Genomic DNA, 15,702 nt, shown 5'->3' with positions numbered 1-15,702 from the left:
TGTATAATTCTGATGAATAGAAATAATACTAGGATATTTTCATTACTCAGACTGACATAGGAAATAATTGAATTCTCAGTCACAAAGGTAGCTTATTTTAGATTTCAGAATAAATTCAAAACAAATGAGCTGCCCCTGGAGATGAATACACAAGGACAAATTCCCAGGTGTTTATTGCTGAATCAAGGTCAGACATAAGCAACTTTGGTAGACATAGTTGTCTGCAGGAATTGACTTTCTGCATGTATCACTACCACTCAAGGTTTAGCCAACAAACTGTTTATTATTTAGGTCCTGAATTTCACTGTCATTCTCTGTACAGGAGCCCCGACTAACTCAGAACTATATGCATGGCCAAGCATTGCTCACTGGCTGGTCAGCATGACCTCCCTAGTCTGAGAGAAACTGTATGACTTATCATGTATTATGAGAATGGATCCACCCTGAAAATATAACATATAATTATCTGGAGTTTGACTGGAGGAATGTGTGTGTGTGTGTGTGTGTGTGTTGAAAGGGATATGTAGCTGTGTGTGTAGAGAGAGCTGAGGAGAGAGGATGAGTAGCTAAGTAGAGAGAGAACAAGAGAGATTTTCAGAGAGGATTTTTTTCTAGATGAAGTACAAGAGAAAGTTACCATCAGAAAGTGGGCGTTTCCTTATTTTTCTCCCAGATGGAAAATGTCTAGTCCTTGCCACATTTACGGATTTTTTTTTTGCATGCCCTAGTCCTCCCTGGAAGCTGGCCCTCCAGTTAGCAATAATTAACTACACAAAATGCAGGAAGATCCATTAATGTTACAGGATATTACAGTCTTTGCCACTACTGACGGAGGTTAAGAAACATGGAGGAATTCAGTTCTCCATCAATAAGAGGGGTTAGTCTAAAAGGCTCTTTCCTGTGCTCCAAGCCAGGCCTCACTACCCTACCTAAATGAGCCAATAATAAGAGCTAAATTAAGTGTGGAAAACATAAAAAAGATATTTATTAGATTTGGCCATATTTCAAAGAGGTACAAAGAGATCCAGAAACCCCTACCCGAGTCATCCTCAGAGTCCTATAGTGAGATGAAAGTTTAACTAGAGAGCCAAGGATCTGCAAATGCAAGTAGTCTCAGTCAAGGTGTGACCCCACCTACTATCTTTATTTTTGCCAAGTCTATTGTAGAAGGAGATATAAAATGTTCCAATATATGTCCCTTTATTCATACAGACAGTAAACAAGATACTCCTAGACTGCATCAATTTGACCCAAGCCTTAAAAAGGAAATACATGCTGTTTGCACTAGAGTCTGGCCTAATCTCAGACTGGAGGATAAACAGTGCCCTCTAATGGAAAATATCAATCAGTATTATCTTTCTTCAGGAGAGTCACTCACTCATTAAGGTTGCAGGTTGTGTGCATTCACCTGCAGATAGGCTGACTGTAGGTTTAGACTTTCAAAAGTTGTCCTGAGGCCCACACTAATCAGAGTTGATCTCAAGTTAGACCTGGATAAAAGAAAATACTTCTATCATTTTGTTTCTCCTTGATTGTGAGTGCCAAATACCACATACTCGTGATCCTATAACATTTAGAAGCCACAAAAGGTGATGTGTCAAAATCAACTGTTCTGTCTCTAAAACACTTAAAAAATACTTTCTATAACTTGTTAGCCTCTATTCCCAGTGCATAACCAGGCAGATGGTACTAGACAAACCTATATTAGTTATAGAAGGACATGATATAAATTGGAAAGAATGATACAAATTGTAATTTGGACTTGCAATATTCTAATCTCTCCATATTCTCCATACACTGACAACCTTATCAGATGATCAGCCTTGTAGACAGTTCAATAAAAGGTTTGGTTCACCTATGCTCTGTGACTAAGTCCAATAGACACATTGATTGGACAAGTTGGGCATTGGTAGAACAGCACTTTGCTCTTTCATTGCTGTCCTGTCTGAGGTGAATGGTCATTTGTCTACATCTTCCCAGGAAAAATTAATATAATATCTTTATTATATTGTGCTTACACGAAAAATGGATATGCAGTTATCTTTATTGCATCCTGACTTTCACTCCTCTAGGTGTATGCTCAGGAGTGGAGTAGCTAGATTATACCTAAGTTCTATTTTTAGGGTTTTTTAAGGTATTATTTGTTACCCTAAAGACTTATTTTTGACTGGACTCAGACTTAGAAGTAGCAGCTCTCAGAGAGGACAGCCTATGTCTCTTGGCGATCTGTTCCTGGAGCTTTTCTTTGGCTTCCTTCATTCTCTTGGCCAAAAGTTTAGCACATTCTGCATCCTCCTCCTTTTTTTTTTCTCTGTTCGTTGTTTCTTTAGAGCAATACGATAGCGTTTGTGTTGCAGGACACGTGGAGTAACAAGATGCTGAATAACAAAATAAACACTCGTGCCTCTCTCTTTGGATATCAAATTATTAAAAACATGGACCCCAAGAAATTAGAATTAACCCAGAAATCTCCTACTAGAGAAGACAGATCTGAAGACCTGATGTCTGGCCAGAGAAGAAAATTCCCTTTCAGAAAAGGATCTTGTCTCCTGGAGAACTTTTCAGTTGAACTTACTAAGAGACTTCGATCTGAGACAATGATGGGTGGAACCACATCTCGGCTAGACGCTTAGCTAGCAATATCTCTTGCCTCATATTTAAATGTTAGCTTCATTTCAGGACCTCAATAATGGGTGTGGGATAGGAATTATCTAGCTCTCTCTGTCCCTTTTTTCGTTGTGACCAAATTAATAAATAAATTTTCTGCCTTTTACACATTTTTTTTATGTTTGTTTGGATTTGTTTGTATGTTCTGGTTTTGTTTTTTTGAGACGTGGTTTCTCTGTGTGACATCTCTGACTGTCCTGGAACTCACTTTTTACATCAGGCTGGTCTTGAATTTACATAGATCCACCTGCCTCTGTCTCCCAAGTGCTGGGAGGCATGGGCCACCAAGCCTAGCTTGCTTTTTACTATTAATTGGTTTGTTTAACTGGTTTATCTAGGACATGTAGCCAACCCTGCATGTTGATGCACATGTTATCATTTGTCTGTAGCAGTGTGGATTTAAGTCTGGGTCCTCTATTCTGTTCTATGTTCAACACATGTATTTTGTGCCAATACCATGCTTATTTTGTTACTGTGGCTCAAAAGTATAATTGTACTATGGTACCTTCAGCAAGTGCTCTCTGTTCAGGATTGTTTTGACTTACTGGCCTTTTGTGCTTCCATAGAATTTTATGATTTTTCCCCTATATCTATATAGGTATTATTGGCATTGTCAAGGAGAGCACACAGATTGATTTTGATAATACAACAAATTTCAAAATACTGATTATTCTAGTCCATGAACATGAAGGGTCCTTCCATTGTCTAGCATCTTCTCTAATTTCTTTCTTCTTAGCTTTGCAACATCTTCACTCCATTCTTTGATGGGGTTATTCTTAGGGACAGGTCTAATTGTTTCTGATGTTAATTGTGGTTGGAATTATTTCCCTAAAGTTAGCACCAGCCTCCCTATGTTAAGCAATTGCCTCTGGGGACAAGCAGTCCTTTAGGCTTTCTCGTTTCACAGGTTGGCTGCTTTATAGGTGGGATGTTGCTCTTGGGCACCCTTCCCTTTGTTTCAGTGCAGAGCAGCAAGCCTCTCTTTAAGATTGCTAACCTTCTTAACTATGACAGCCTCTTTCAGCACATGCCTTGACTCTACCATTAAGCCTCCTAATGTTCTTTTGCTCTCTAAACTATGCTTTGTACTTATTTCTGGGCTACTTCATCCTTTTCATGGTAGACCTGCAGAAGAGTTATTTTTAATAACCACAGACTAAATATCAGGCTGTTTTGAAATCTCCTCTGTCATGGTAATGAATCCATTGCTTTTAAATCTAGCTTCACATAAGTTCTGATGACAAAGACAGATGGCAGCCAGACTCTGACAAAACATCATACAAAGAGTCTCCTCTAGCCTAGTTGTAGTTACAGACCTTGCTTCTGTTTGAAACCTCATGAGCTGTACTCCCACTCCATATTATACACATTACTACTGTCTTCTGGGATCCTACTAGAATGAATAGCTTCTTAAGCTCTGATTACAATAATGAATCATTTTTGCTAGTTGCAAAATCCATTATCTTCCCCACTCCCCCCAAAGAAATGTATGTTCTTCTTATCAAAAGGCCAGTTTTAGTATCAATGTTAGTAACGGTCCCTTGTTGTAACAGAACTATGTGACCAAAGACCACTTAAGAATTAAAGAGTTTATTTTAGCTGTGTTTCCAGAGGGAGACTCCGATATTGCAGAGAAGACATGACAGCAGGGACTGGAGTCAGAAACTGAGAAATCACAGTTCCATGAACATGAAGGAAGCAAAGGGAGCACACTGTAGTGAGCCAAGGCTATAAACACTCAAAGACATTCCCAGAGACATTCTTCTCCTAGCAAGCCTCTACCTCCTAAAGGGTTCATAATTCTCCCAATCACCACCATCAGCCAGAGACCAAGTGTTCAAATACGTAAGCCTATGAGGGATATTTCTCATTTAAACCACCACAGATGCCAATAGTGTCCAAGTATTCTCGGTCTGCTGTCCTCCAGTAGTATTTCTGCTCTGCATGTTTCTTCACATGCCAGATGATTGAGATTATACTTTGGGACTCCTGATCTGCATGGAGTCCTAGAATAGAGTAGTAAGGGAGCCAAGAAACCTGGGGAGTGGGCTCTGCTTTGCCCAACCATCCAGGTGTCTACACCATCTACAAACCTCAATCCAGGTTGTGTTAGCCACTGTTGCTGGTCAGGTTGGTGATGCTGATCTCTGATAGACAAATTTAGCCTTCAGCCTGTGGGTCCATTTATGGAACTTAACATACCCTGATCCTGATACTTCTGAATTGAAGTTTAGATTGGTCCCAGAATTGGGAGAGTCAGAAGATGGACCCCAGCAACTCCTAACAAGTCCAGCTTGTCTGCCTTGCTCAGCTGGTCACATAAATAAGATTTCATGAATAGAAAGAATAGGTTTATTCAATGTAGACACATTGAGAAGAAGATCAAAGAGGTCCAGTGTCCCCAACTCCAAATCCACCTTTAGAGTTTTAACATGAGGTTTGAATTAAATATGGGTCCAGGGATATGCATAGCTAGGTAATGATGGGATCCCACTCATGGTCATTGTCTTGGATCTAGTCTCTACTCTAAGGTGGCTTGACAAGTTGTCAGTACCAAGTGAAATCCCTTTCTGGGAGACAAATCCCTTCTCTTTCTGGCATTTAGCTCCTAGTCTTTTCCTTCCTGTAGAAGGTTCAGTTTCTTACAAAGCAAAATCTCAGTAGTTTGATAATGAAAAGAGGTGCCCAAATGTCTCCTGAATATCTTCATTCCTGCCAAGATGGTTACATTTCCCTACTCAGTTTTTCTCATTAAGTCTTGTGGTGAAATAGGTCTCATCCACAAATATCATGCATAATACAAGGAAGGACACAGGTAGAGCACATTCAGTTAGTGTTAGATTTTCATGTAAAACATGCCTTTAATTCTGATAATTTTTACTTACTACATAAAGTTTAGACACACAGCTCTATATATGTCTATAGAGATATGAAGTTACATAGATAGTTAAATGCATTGAATCAATTTTTTAAAATAAAATATTTGTTTTTTTAATCATGTGTATTTGCATATGTACAGGCATGTGCATATGAGTACAGGAAATTACAGAGGCCATGGCATCATATCTCTTGCAGCTGGAGGTACAGGTGGTTGTTAGCCACCTGATAAGGGTGATCAGAACCAAAGTCTGGTTCTCTGTAAAAATGATCACTGATCTTAACCACTGAGTCACCTTCCATCCCTCAAATCACTTAAAAATACTTGCTTGTAAATCTTCATTTCAATCACTTGAAAAGGAAAAGTCACCTTTCTTCAATAGTGTCTCACTGGGTATAAATATCACACTTAAGGACAGGTTCCCTCCCAGTAGTAGATGGCAAAAAGAGCTCAATGATGTTTTTGTAGAACTTTTTCTCTTATAATGTTTTTTTTTATGTTACTTGTGTTTTGCTTGTATATTATGGTCTCTAATTTTGTGTTGTTATGGAGTGTGTGTGTTTCTTGTGCTTTTTTATTTTTTAAAAAAAATTACAGGTTGTTTTCTTTTTATATTTGCCTGTTTGTTTTCTAAAGATTAAAAAACAAAAAGGTGCAGAGTCAGATGGGTAGGATGTGGGGAGGATCTGGGAGGAGATGGAGAGGGGAAACTGCCACCAGCGAATATTGTATGAATTTTCAATATAAAAAGTGTGAATGTATTTAAAATTACTGATATGTATGCTCTGAAGTGCTTAAGAGGGTTTATTTCATGTTTCATATATTTCAACAAGCACCTAAAAAAGTGGTTATTTATACTTCAACATAAGCTGATACTTAAATAAACTTTAACTTTGCCAAATGTCTGATAAAATTAACAGCACACATAAAGTACTAAATAGTTTTTATTATTTTTAATTTATTGAATGGTGTGTGTGTGTGTGTGTGTGCGTGTGTGTGTGTGTGTGTGCGTGTGTGTGTACACCCGTGTATGTGAATAATTTCTACCACTTAGGTCTCAGGAATCCAATTCAGGTTGCCAAGCTTGGAAGCAAGTGCCTTTACCAACTTCCTGGCCTCTAAATTCTTTTAAAGATAACCCTCTTCCTATCTCATTAAAATAAAATAAATATTCTAAGTCTAATTGCTTTAACTATAAAGGAGAGAAAGCCCCTTATAAACAGTACTTTTGTTATGATCAAGCTAAAAACATAGAGTTTTTTTCCTTTATGATTTATTTTTCTACAAGCCTTATCAACTTCTTTCTATATTTCAAACAAATAGTGAATGACACTTATAGACATAGACATTGTACATTCATAGAAACTTATCTGAAAACTGAAAAGTAAACAAACTTTCTACATTTTGTCATGTTATATCTGTTATCATTACATAGATTTTATATATATCTATAGATATTACAAGAACATTTTCTGTTCCAAACACAAATATTCTTATTATTGATACAATGAAACAGAGACCCTAAAACCTAATACTGCCTTTTTGTGACACTAGTTTTATGTTGATAATCTTATAATTTGTACACCAAGTTAGATATTAAAATGTTGACTCATAACTTCATTTACAACAAAAATATATCATCAATTAACAGTTACCTCATATAATAAAGGATAAAAATACATGTCAATACAGACAAAACATATGTCTACCTCATATAGAAAAAAGCCCAGAAATCATACACAGGGAGCTCTAAATTAATTAATTAATTAATTCTAAAATTAATCTTTCAAATTTACTTATTAAGTTTGATGAGCAGAAAGTATTTTAGCAATTACATTCCTTCCATTTCTTTTGCCAAGATATAAAGCTGACCTTCCGAAACATTGACTTAGAAAAGAAAACAGTTTGTTTTGCCTTATGCTTCCAGAGGACAGAGTTTGTCATAATGGTGAAGGCATTGCACCAGGAGTATGAGGCTCATCCAACCAGGCAATGGGGAGGCAGCCAGACCATATTTAGTATTCACACAGGAAGCTGAGAGAGAAAACAGGAAGTGGGGGGTCAAACTAAACTAACTCAAATCCACCTAGAATGACTTACTTCTTCTAGAAGCCTCTACCTCCTAAAGGACTCCAAAGTATTCAGACACAGACACACACACACACACACACACACACACACACACACACACACACTTTCAATCACCAAAAATAGCAATTTTAACAATATTTTCGAAACTAAATACAGAAATGAAGTGGCTAGAATGTTGTTTGTTTTTTCAGGAACTCTGGGGGAGGATCGTTTCACCCTAACTATCTTAGAAATCAACTTGAGTTTACAAAATCTAATCTGCTATAATTCAGGGGGTAAAAAAATAGAAAAAAAAACCCCAGTATTTTCTATGGTTACACAAACATCAATTTTGATTTCCTCAATGTGCTCTCATGAATGGATGTTCCTATAAAGACCTTTCCTCAACATCTTCTGCAAGGCTGATTAACTGATTAGAACTGTAATGACTGTGCAGAGGTTGAAGTGCTGCAGGCCCAGGGCCAGATGCAGATTATCTTTAGAGCCCTTATTAGTCACTAATTGACCTTTGTATATGACCTAAAGTGTAAACTTTGGGATGTATTAATTGAGCAGAGGACTGACTTGCACCAACTAAAAGACTGTGATTATCATCAGAGGGTAACAGCCTCAGAGATTTCTGAGGGGGTCCATCAATGTATGTGAAGAGTCCCATGATTTATGACTTCTCTTACTATAACACTTCATGAAATTGTTACCATATTGGAACATGGAATTTAGGGTTAACTCAATCTGTGTTCTTAGGTCATGCTTACTTATACTTATATCCAGAATAAACTAGATTGCTGTGGGATGTCTTTCTGTATGCTGTGAATATGTGTGGCTCCCATTGGACAATAAATAAAGCTGCATTGGCCTATGGCAGGGCAGGATGGAGCCAGGTAGGAAAGTCCAAAAGAGATAATGAGAGAAGAAGGGTGGAGGTGAGGAGATACCATCCCACTGCCAAAGGAGCAACAAGATGTCATCAGGCTGGTAATGCCACAGCCATGTGGCAACATATAGATTAAGGGGAATGAGTTAATTTAGATGAAAGAGCTAGCTAGCAAGAAGTTGAAGCCATAGACCATACAATTTGTAATTATTATAAGCCTCTGAGTGATTATTTTGTAAGCAGCTATGGGACCGTGGGGCCAGGTGGGACCAGAGAAACTTTCAACTACAGTAGATCTTATTCTTTAAGGTGAAATTTGTGTTTTGTGTCAACAGTTATGGTGCCCAAATGTGGAACCCTTCAAAATAAACCACTTTTCACTGGATGAGACAGGTAGCAATATGGATTCCCTCTATCCAAACTGCTTCAAGGTGGAGTTTGGTGAATACTTTCTGAGGCTTCAATCTCCCTTGATTTGATCAACAGTCAAAGAAATGTAACTATTTTCACACTCATACCTCACCTATCGTCCTCCGACTTTGTCTCATCATTCTTTATCTTCAAGTGAAGCAAAATTTCTTTTCCAAAGAGAAAATGCTTATGGCCTAGTTTAAGAAAAAAAACAAAAAACAGAGGATATCCCATGCTATGCTTAAAATTCATAAAGGCTACTTCCCACTGGAGATCTCTCTCTCACCTCCATTTGGATGTCTTAGTCTCCCTTTGAGGAGCTTTCTTTCTCTTAATCCTCTTGCTTAAGCTTTCACTAAAAGATTTTTTTTTTACTATACCACAAGCCAAAAATCCTGATTTGGCATGAGTTGGGTACTAGAAAGTCTAGGGGAACTCTCCAGGCTGCTGTAGATGACAATGTACAGCTATATCTCTATCTCAACCAAGGTTTGTAGGTGCTCATGCCAGAATCCATCTTGAAGCATCTTTGGTGAGTTTGCCTGACCATCACTTACCTTATCTTTCTTGCTAAGCATGGCTTGCAAGTTACCTTGGGTTCCCATTTAGTATTGAAAAGTATCACTGGCATCAGAGACAGAAATATAGTCCCATCGAAACCCTAGATGAATAATATGTGACTTTTCTAGGAGACGTCTTCATAAAGGCTATGCTCCCAAATGTCCCGAGCCACTCTATATGGCCTATAAAAGAGAATCCTGAGACACAATGGGGGCTGCTTGAGAAAGCAGCACATTCTGGATTCAAATCACATTAGGATGGTGTCATCTCCCCTAAACTACTCAAGGGACTTTCTGCTTCTTCCCTGATCTTCATGTTCTCTGTTTAATGGAAGGTTAATTGCTTAGACAAAAGAGACTCTGCCTGCTTCCCCACCCCCATGATTTTCTGAGAAGGGGCTGACTTTTATAGGCCAAATAGGTGAAATAAGACTCAATGCCTTTTGATGTCTTAAGATGCTAAAACTCCAGCTGTCTTTAGACTTTGTACCAGATGTGTATTAGGATCTCATCATGGTGGGGAACTTAGCATGTGTCCTCCCAGATTATTGGTAGATGAAATCATTTCTGATCTATAAGGACACTAGGGATGTCTAGAGGGAAAAGTAGCCACCTAAACATTGGTGATGACCAAATGTCACATAAATATGGGACAGATCATCTTTATGTAGACCAGGATAAAATACAGGCAAGATTGGCACTAAGCAAGTAGCTGATAGTCAGTTCAGGATGCCATACTTTCATATAGTTCCCCTTCTTTCATTTAGATATGCAAGCAGGCATAGGAAATGTAGTTTAGTTCCACCACAAATTAAAAGAGAATTTTTTAAACTGAAATAACATTGAGTGTGGTCGTTTTATCTGTAAATACATTTCACGCTCAGATAGTTAGCTCTAATAGAAAAGGATGTTGTCTTAAGTCCACATGATAAACTTGACCTTTTCATCATTTTACTCAACCTTCTTCATATCATAAAGAGATAGGGATATATAAGCTTTCTACTTGATTATTATACTGAGCACAGCTGGATTGCATTTAACTGTGTCTAGGTTGTCTCTGATAATTATTTCCACATGCTATTTTGTGTCCCACACAAATACTAATCACAAGATTGACAAATCTTGTGATCACTTTAATTTTTTACTTATTTGCATTGTGTACTGATAGATATTTGTGTGTATATATAATCATATATATATATGTAGGATGTTAAAATGCACAAGTACATTTATAAATGTGGATGTTTTGGTTATTTATTAAAAGGCTTGATAAATATATACTGCCTTATACAGCTAGGCTAAGTTCTTAAAACTTATTAAAATGGTATTTGGGGGTCTAGTAAATGTTTTATAAAAACCCTAAAATATTTTTTGTATAAAACACCATTCATCAGAATTATATGACTAATGTTTCATTAAGCTATAAGATTTAATGTTATGCACATAGATTTTGACAAAGATTTTCTTCCAAACAGATTCTAATGAAAAAAAATTGATTAAAATTTTATTTCAATTAGGTAATAGTTATTGGAAGAATAAGGATTATATGACATAAAATGCTTTATGTTAATCAGAATGCCTCTTAGAAATGCATTTTTAAAATCTTTATTAAAATGAATTGTTTCCAAAAATATTCTTAATATATAAATGAAAAAGTTACAACTTTTACTGAGCTGTAATACATGTAAAAAGGATATATTTCTTTTAAAAAATCTTTTGATTTTAAAATTTTTCTTTTCATGATCAGGATTTCAGAAGGGAGGTAGAATCCCAACAAAAGGTCCCATTCAAAATCTAAGTATTTCAAAGTTCTTATCTCTCCCATTTAAAGTAAAGGAAATAAACATTATTTTAAAACCACGCTACTGACTGCTCAACCTGCTTAAAGCCTCATTACTGCTCAGATTGAGTTCTGGGTCTTTAAAAATCAAGTTTCTGCTTAATATTCCCTCACAACTGTGAGTATAAACTTGCAATTAGTAATTGCTTAAAGCTCAAAAAAGAAAAGAAACAACAACAGGCCAAACGGTGCAACTTTAAAACTGGGAAGTTACAGATGTAAGTAGAAGCTCCAAAATCAGATTGGACAACCAAGAACCCACCTTCTGTTACAGCTATGTGCATCTACATACTGACTATGGGTGCTTAGGTTTTCTATCACGTACATAGTGCCAAAGTAGTTTATAAGTAAGTGTAAGTTATAATTACCAAATTAAACCCAAATTCTTCTTAGTTCGTAATGTAACTGAAATTTGAAGGTTTATGTAGTTAAGCTTATGAAGGGGCAGGGCAGAGAGCTCTGAGCTTCCTCTTGGGGGTTGGGTCCTGGGGTAACAGGAAGGAGTGGCTAAGACCTCGGTTTAGGAGGGGTGGGGCTGTGAGGACAGGGTGTCTGTGCTGTCTGGGTCAAAGGGCATCGGGGGAAACGGAGGGGTGTGGTGCAGAGGGGACAGGAATAGATTTAGCCGAGAGCCCTGTAAGTCTAGGAGCCCTGAGCCTCAGCTCAGACCCTCAGTCCTCTGGAGTCTGCTCTAATACCAGCCATGCTCGCCGCCGCGGGCTCCCTGGTGGCCGCCATCTGGGCCGCGCTCCATTTCCGGACTCTGCTGCTGGCTGCTGTCGTCTTCTTGTTTCTGTCTGACTACTTCAGAAGCCGGCGCCCCAAGAACTTCCCCCCAGGGCCGCGACGCCTGCCCTTCGTGGGCAACATATTCCAGATAGACTTTAAGCAGCCCCACCTGGCGGTCCAACAGGTAGGAAGGGAGGAGGGTGCCTGGCTCTGTCCTGACCTAATCCTGAACTGCTGGGTCTGCGACTTCCGGGACTGCGTGGAGGTGAGCGGGACTCTAAAACTCTTGCTCACAGTGGCTAACCCCAGGCCAAAGAGTTAGTTAGCTTCTGTGAGTGCTCATTTAAGAAATACATAGCTAGCCATTCTGACAGGCTTATCTCAGAGTTGTTTTGATTTGCATTTCCCTGATGATTAGGGATGTTGAGCAATTCCTTAAATGTCTTTCACCCATTTGAGTTTCCTCTGTTGAGAATTCTCTGTTTAGTTCTGTAGCCCATTTCTTAATTGGACTGTTGGTCGTTTTGATGTCTAATTTCTTGAGTTCCTTATATATTCTGGATATCAGTCCTCTGTCAGATGTGGCGTTGGTAAAGATCTTTTCCCATTCTGTAGGCTGTCCCTTTGCCTTGTTGACTGTATCCTTTGCTCTACAAAAGCTTCTCAGTTTCAAGAGGTCCCATTGATTGTTTCTCTCAGTGTCTGTGCTACTGGTGTTATATTTAGGAAGTGATCTCTGATGCCAATGCATTCAAGACTACTTCCTACTTTCTCTTCTAGCAGGTTCAGAGTAGCTGGATTTATGTTGAGGTCCTTGATCCACTTGGACTTAAGTTTTTGTGCACGGTGACAGATATGGATCTATTTGCAGCCAGCCTTCCACACGTTGATATCCAAGAGGAGGGTTTATATGAGCAAAAATTGTTGAAACCAAGGTTGGATAAAGCACAGGACAAATAGCCAAACGAATGGAAACACATGAACTATGAACCAAAGGCTGAGGGGCCCCCAACTGGATCAGGCCCTCTGAATAGGTGAGACAGTTGATTGACTTGATCTGTTTGGAAGGCATCTAGGCAGTGGTACCAGGTCCTGTGCTCATTGCATGAGTTGGCTGTTTGAAACCTGGGCTTATGCAGGGTCACTTGGCTCTCCCTGGGAGGAGGGGACTGGACTTGCCTGGACTGAGTCTACCAAGTTGATCTCAGTCCTCAGGGAGGCCTTGCTCTGGAGGAGGTGGGAATGGGGGGTGGGCTGGGGGGAAGGGGAGGGGGCAGGAGTGGGGAGAACAAGGGAATCTGTGGCTGATATGTAGAACTGAATGGTATTGTAAAATAAAATAAAAGGGGAAAAAAAAAAAAGAAATACATAGCTAGGCTGAGCAGTAGTGGCTCAGGCCTTGAATCCCTGCAATTAGGAGACAGAGGCAGGTGGATCTTTGTGATTTCAAGGCCAGCCTGGTACACAGAGCCAGTTCCCAGACAGCCATGACTACAGACTGAAACCCTATTTCCAAACACCAAAACCAACCAACCAAACAACCACCACCACCACAACAAAACCACGCAGCTAATTTCCAAATAATTGGAGGATTTCTTATCCTTGACATACTTCCAGGGTGATTCCACTGTGGTCAGAGAACACACTGTATGATTTGAATTCTTTAAATATGCCAAGGTCTGTTTGATGACCTAATAGTAAATTATGATAGAGACATACACCCTGGCACTTTAAGAAATGTGTGTAAAACCCCTGCGACTCTGCAGTTAAAATAAAAAGTATGTGTGTGTGTGTGTGTGTGTGTGTGTGTGTGTTCTACTCCTCTTGACTAGAGTTTTGTATAGATGTTAGCTCTCTCTTACTGAGCCTTATTTTTTCTACATCATTACTGACTGCTCACCTACTGATGTTATCAGTTACTAAGAAAGCCACAGCCAAGTCTCCAGCTCCACTGGGAGAGTGTCCCCTTCTCCACTCAGTTCTGGAGCTCTCCTTCATTTAATTGGAAAGTCTGTTCTGTGTACACAGTACACATTTAAGATTGGCAGGTCGTTTGATGACTTAACCATGTGGCCATGTAATGACCCTCTTTATCCAGAGTAAATTTGTTTTGCCTGAGTTTTCTCTGATCTCTTACACCCTGCATGCTCCCTTTTGATCAGTATGTGAAAGGCATATGCTTTTCAGTCCTTTTATTTTTATCTACTTACAATACTAGAAATGCATTCATCTCGACAACATATAATTGAGTAATTTTTTATTATTCAAATCTCATCATTAATTGGGGAAGCTAGAACACCTCTGTTTACAGTTTATATATAAACACTTAAACCTAGTGTTCCATTGCTTTGCGGTTTGTCTATTTGCTCTGTTTTCATTCTTGCTTTCCTATCTTCCCTTGAGCTTCTTGGACACTTTCTGAGTAGATGCTTTTTTTATTCACTTTTTCTCTCTCTTTTATTGTCCTCCCAGCCACTGCTCGGTGTTGGTCAACACTCACATGCAGCTCCTGAGACTTTGCTAACACCTTTTCCATGTGAAGTAAAGAGACTGCAAACATAGGGGAGACTTCTCCCCTCTAGGACACACTGCTCAGGTGTTGTCCCCACACACTGAGACCCACATCCCACACTGACCTGTTCTTCAGTGTCCAGTGCAGCTGGAACTCAAAAGCAGAGAAGTCTGTTGTCTTTGTCCCTTACTCCTCCTCCATTACTGTCTTTTTTCTGACCTTTCGAGTTATCGGTTTTCTTTCTGACCTCAAGCACTGTCTTTCTCCATTCCAACAGAAGAGGCTATAGCAGAAGGAAATGTTTTAGCTTTGCCCCACCTCAGAATGCCTTTCCCCTCCATTCCCACACTGTCTTTCCCATGATTTAGAACACTAGGTTGACAATCTGCTGCACTTATTGTTCCCCTTCTGTTCCCTTGCTGGCCTTGGTGGTTTCACCATAAGTATTAAAGTTTGTTGTTGTTGTTGTTGTTTTGTCTCTCTGCTTTGAAGAGATTTTGTTTTCCGTTTCCATATTGATTGTGGTGGTTTTGCTTTACATGTGGCTTTATGCTGTTGGGGTCTTCATGGAAGGTTTGTATTTTGCCAGACTAGGAAGTTTCCACCATTCTTCAAGTATGCTCTCATCTACATTTTCTTTATCCTGCTTTTCAGGACATTGGTGCACAGCTGTGATATCTGTGGTGTTGGGTCTTGCTGTTTGCCCTCTGCTTTCTGTGTGCTGTGCACGGTAGACCTGCTTCTCATCTCTCCACTGCCCAGGCCTGTTCTCACGTTACTTGTCTGCCAAGCTTTATCTTCACATCTCCACTTGGACCACGGCAGCTGTCGGTCCTCGAATTTACCCCTTTGCTTCTCTTACCTGTATCTTTCATTTCCCTGTTAAGATTTCCCGCTATTTGGAATAATTTTGTAATAACTATTCTGAAATATTTATTTCTCCCATCTTTCCAACATGTGTGCCATCTCAATAAAATTGAGGTTTCCTTGAGTCTTAGTGAATGAACTAAGTAATGTCAGACGGGACATTTTGTGTGGTGTACTGTAAGACTGATGCACACATTAGGGCCATATTTTACTTACCGAGCTTTTGAAGCTCTGGGAACTCACTTTTGTGAGTGGCGGTTCAAAGGGAAATTT

At 39.1% G+C, this 15,702-nt stretch overlaps 1 protein-coding gene across 3 annotated transcripts in view; it reads left to right on the top strand.

The window, feature by feature from the left end:
- Positions 1–11,831: 11,831 nt before the first annotated feature.
- Positions 11,832–15,702, top strand: part of LOC114681989 (cytochrome P450 2J3-like) — a 28,976-nt gene continuing 25,105 nt past the window's right edge. Inside the window, exon 1 of one of the 3 annotated variants that reach the window (XM_028855748.2) lies at positions 11,832–12,234. In XM_028855748.2, the coding sequence (XP_028711581.1) occupies positions 12,025–12,234 (210 nt within the window). In that variant the 5' untranslated portion in view covers positions 11,832–12,024. The other 2 variants (XM_028855745.2, XM_028855746.2) reach the window with 2 other exon arrangements.

The sequence above is a fragment of the Peromyscus leucopus genome, unplaced genomic scaffold (assembly GCF_004664715.2).
Source record: "Peromyscus leucopus breed LL Stock unplaced genomic scaffold, UCI_PerLeu_2.1 scaffold_922, whole genome shotgun sequence".
In the NCBI taxonomy this organism is placed as follows: domain Eukaryota; kingdom Metazoa; phylum Chordata; class Mammalia; order Rodentia; family Cricetidae; genus Peromyscus; species Peromyscus leucopus.
Note: the sequence above shows the minus strand (reverse complement) of the source record. Positions and strands in the feature narration are given on the sequence as shown.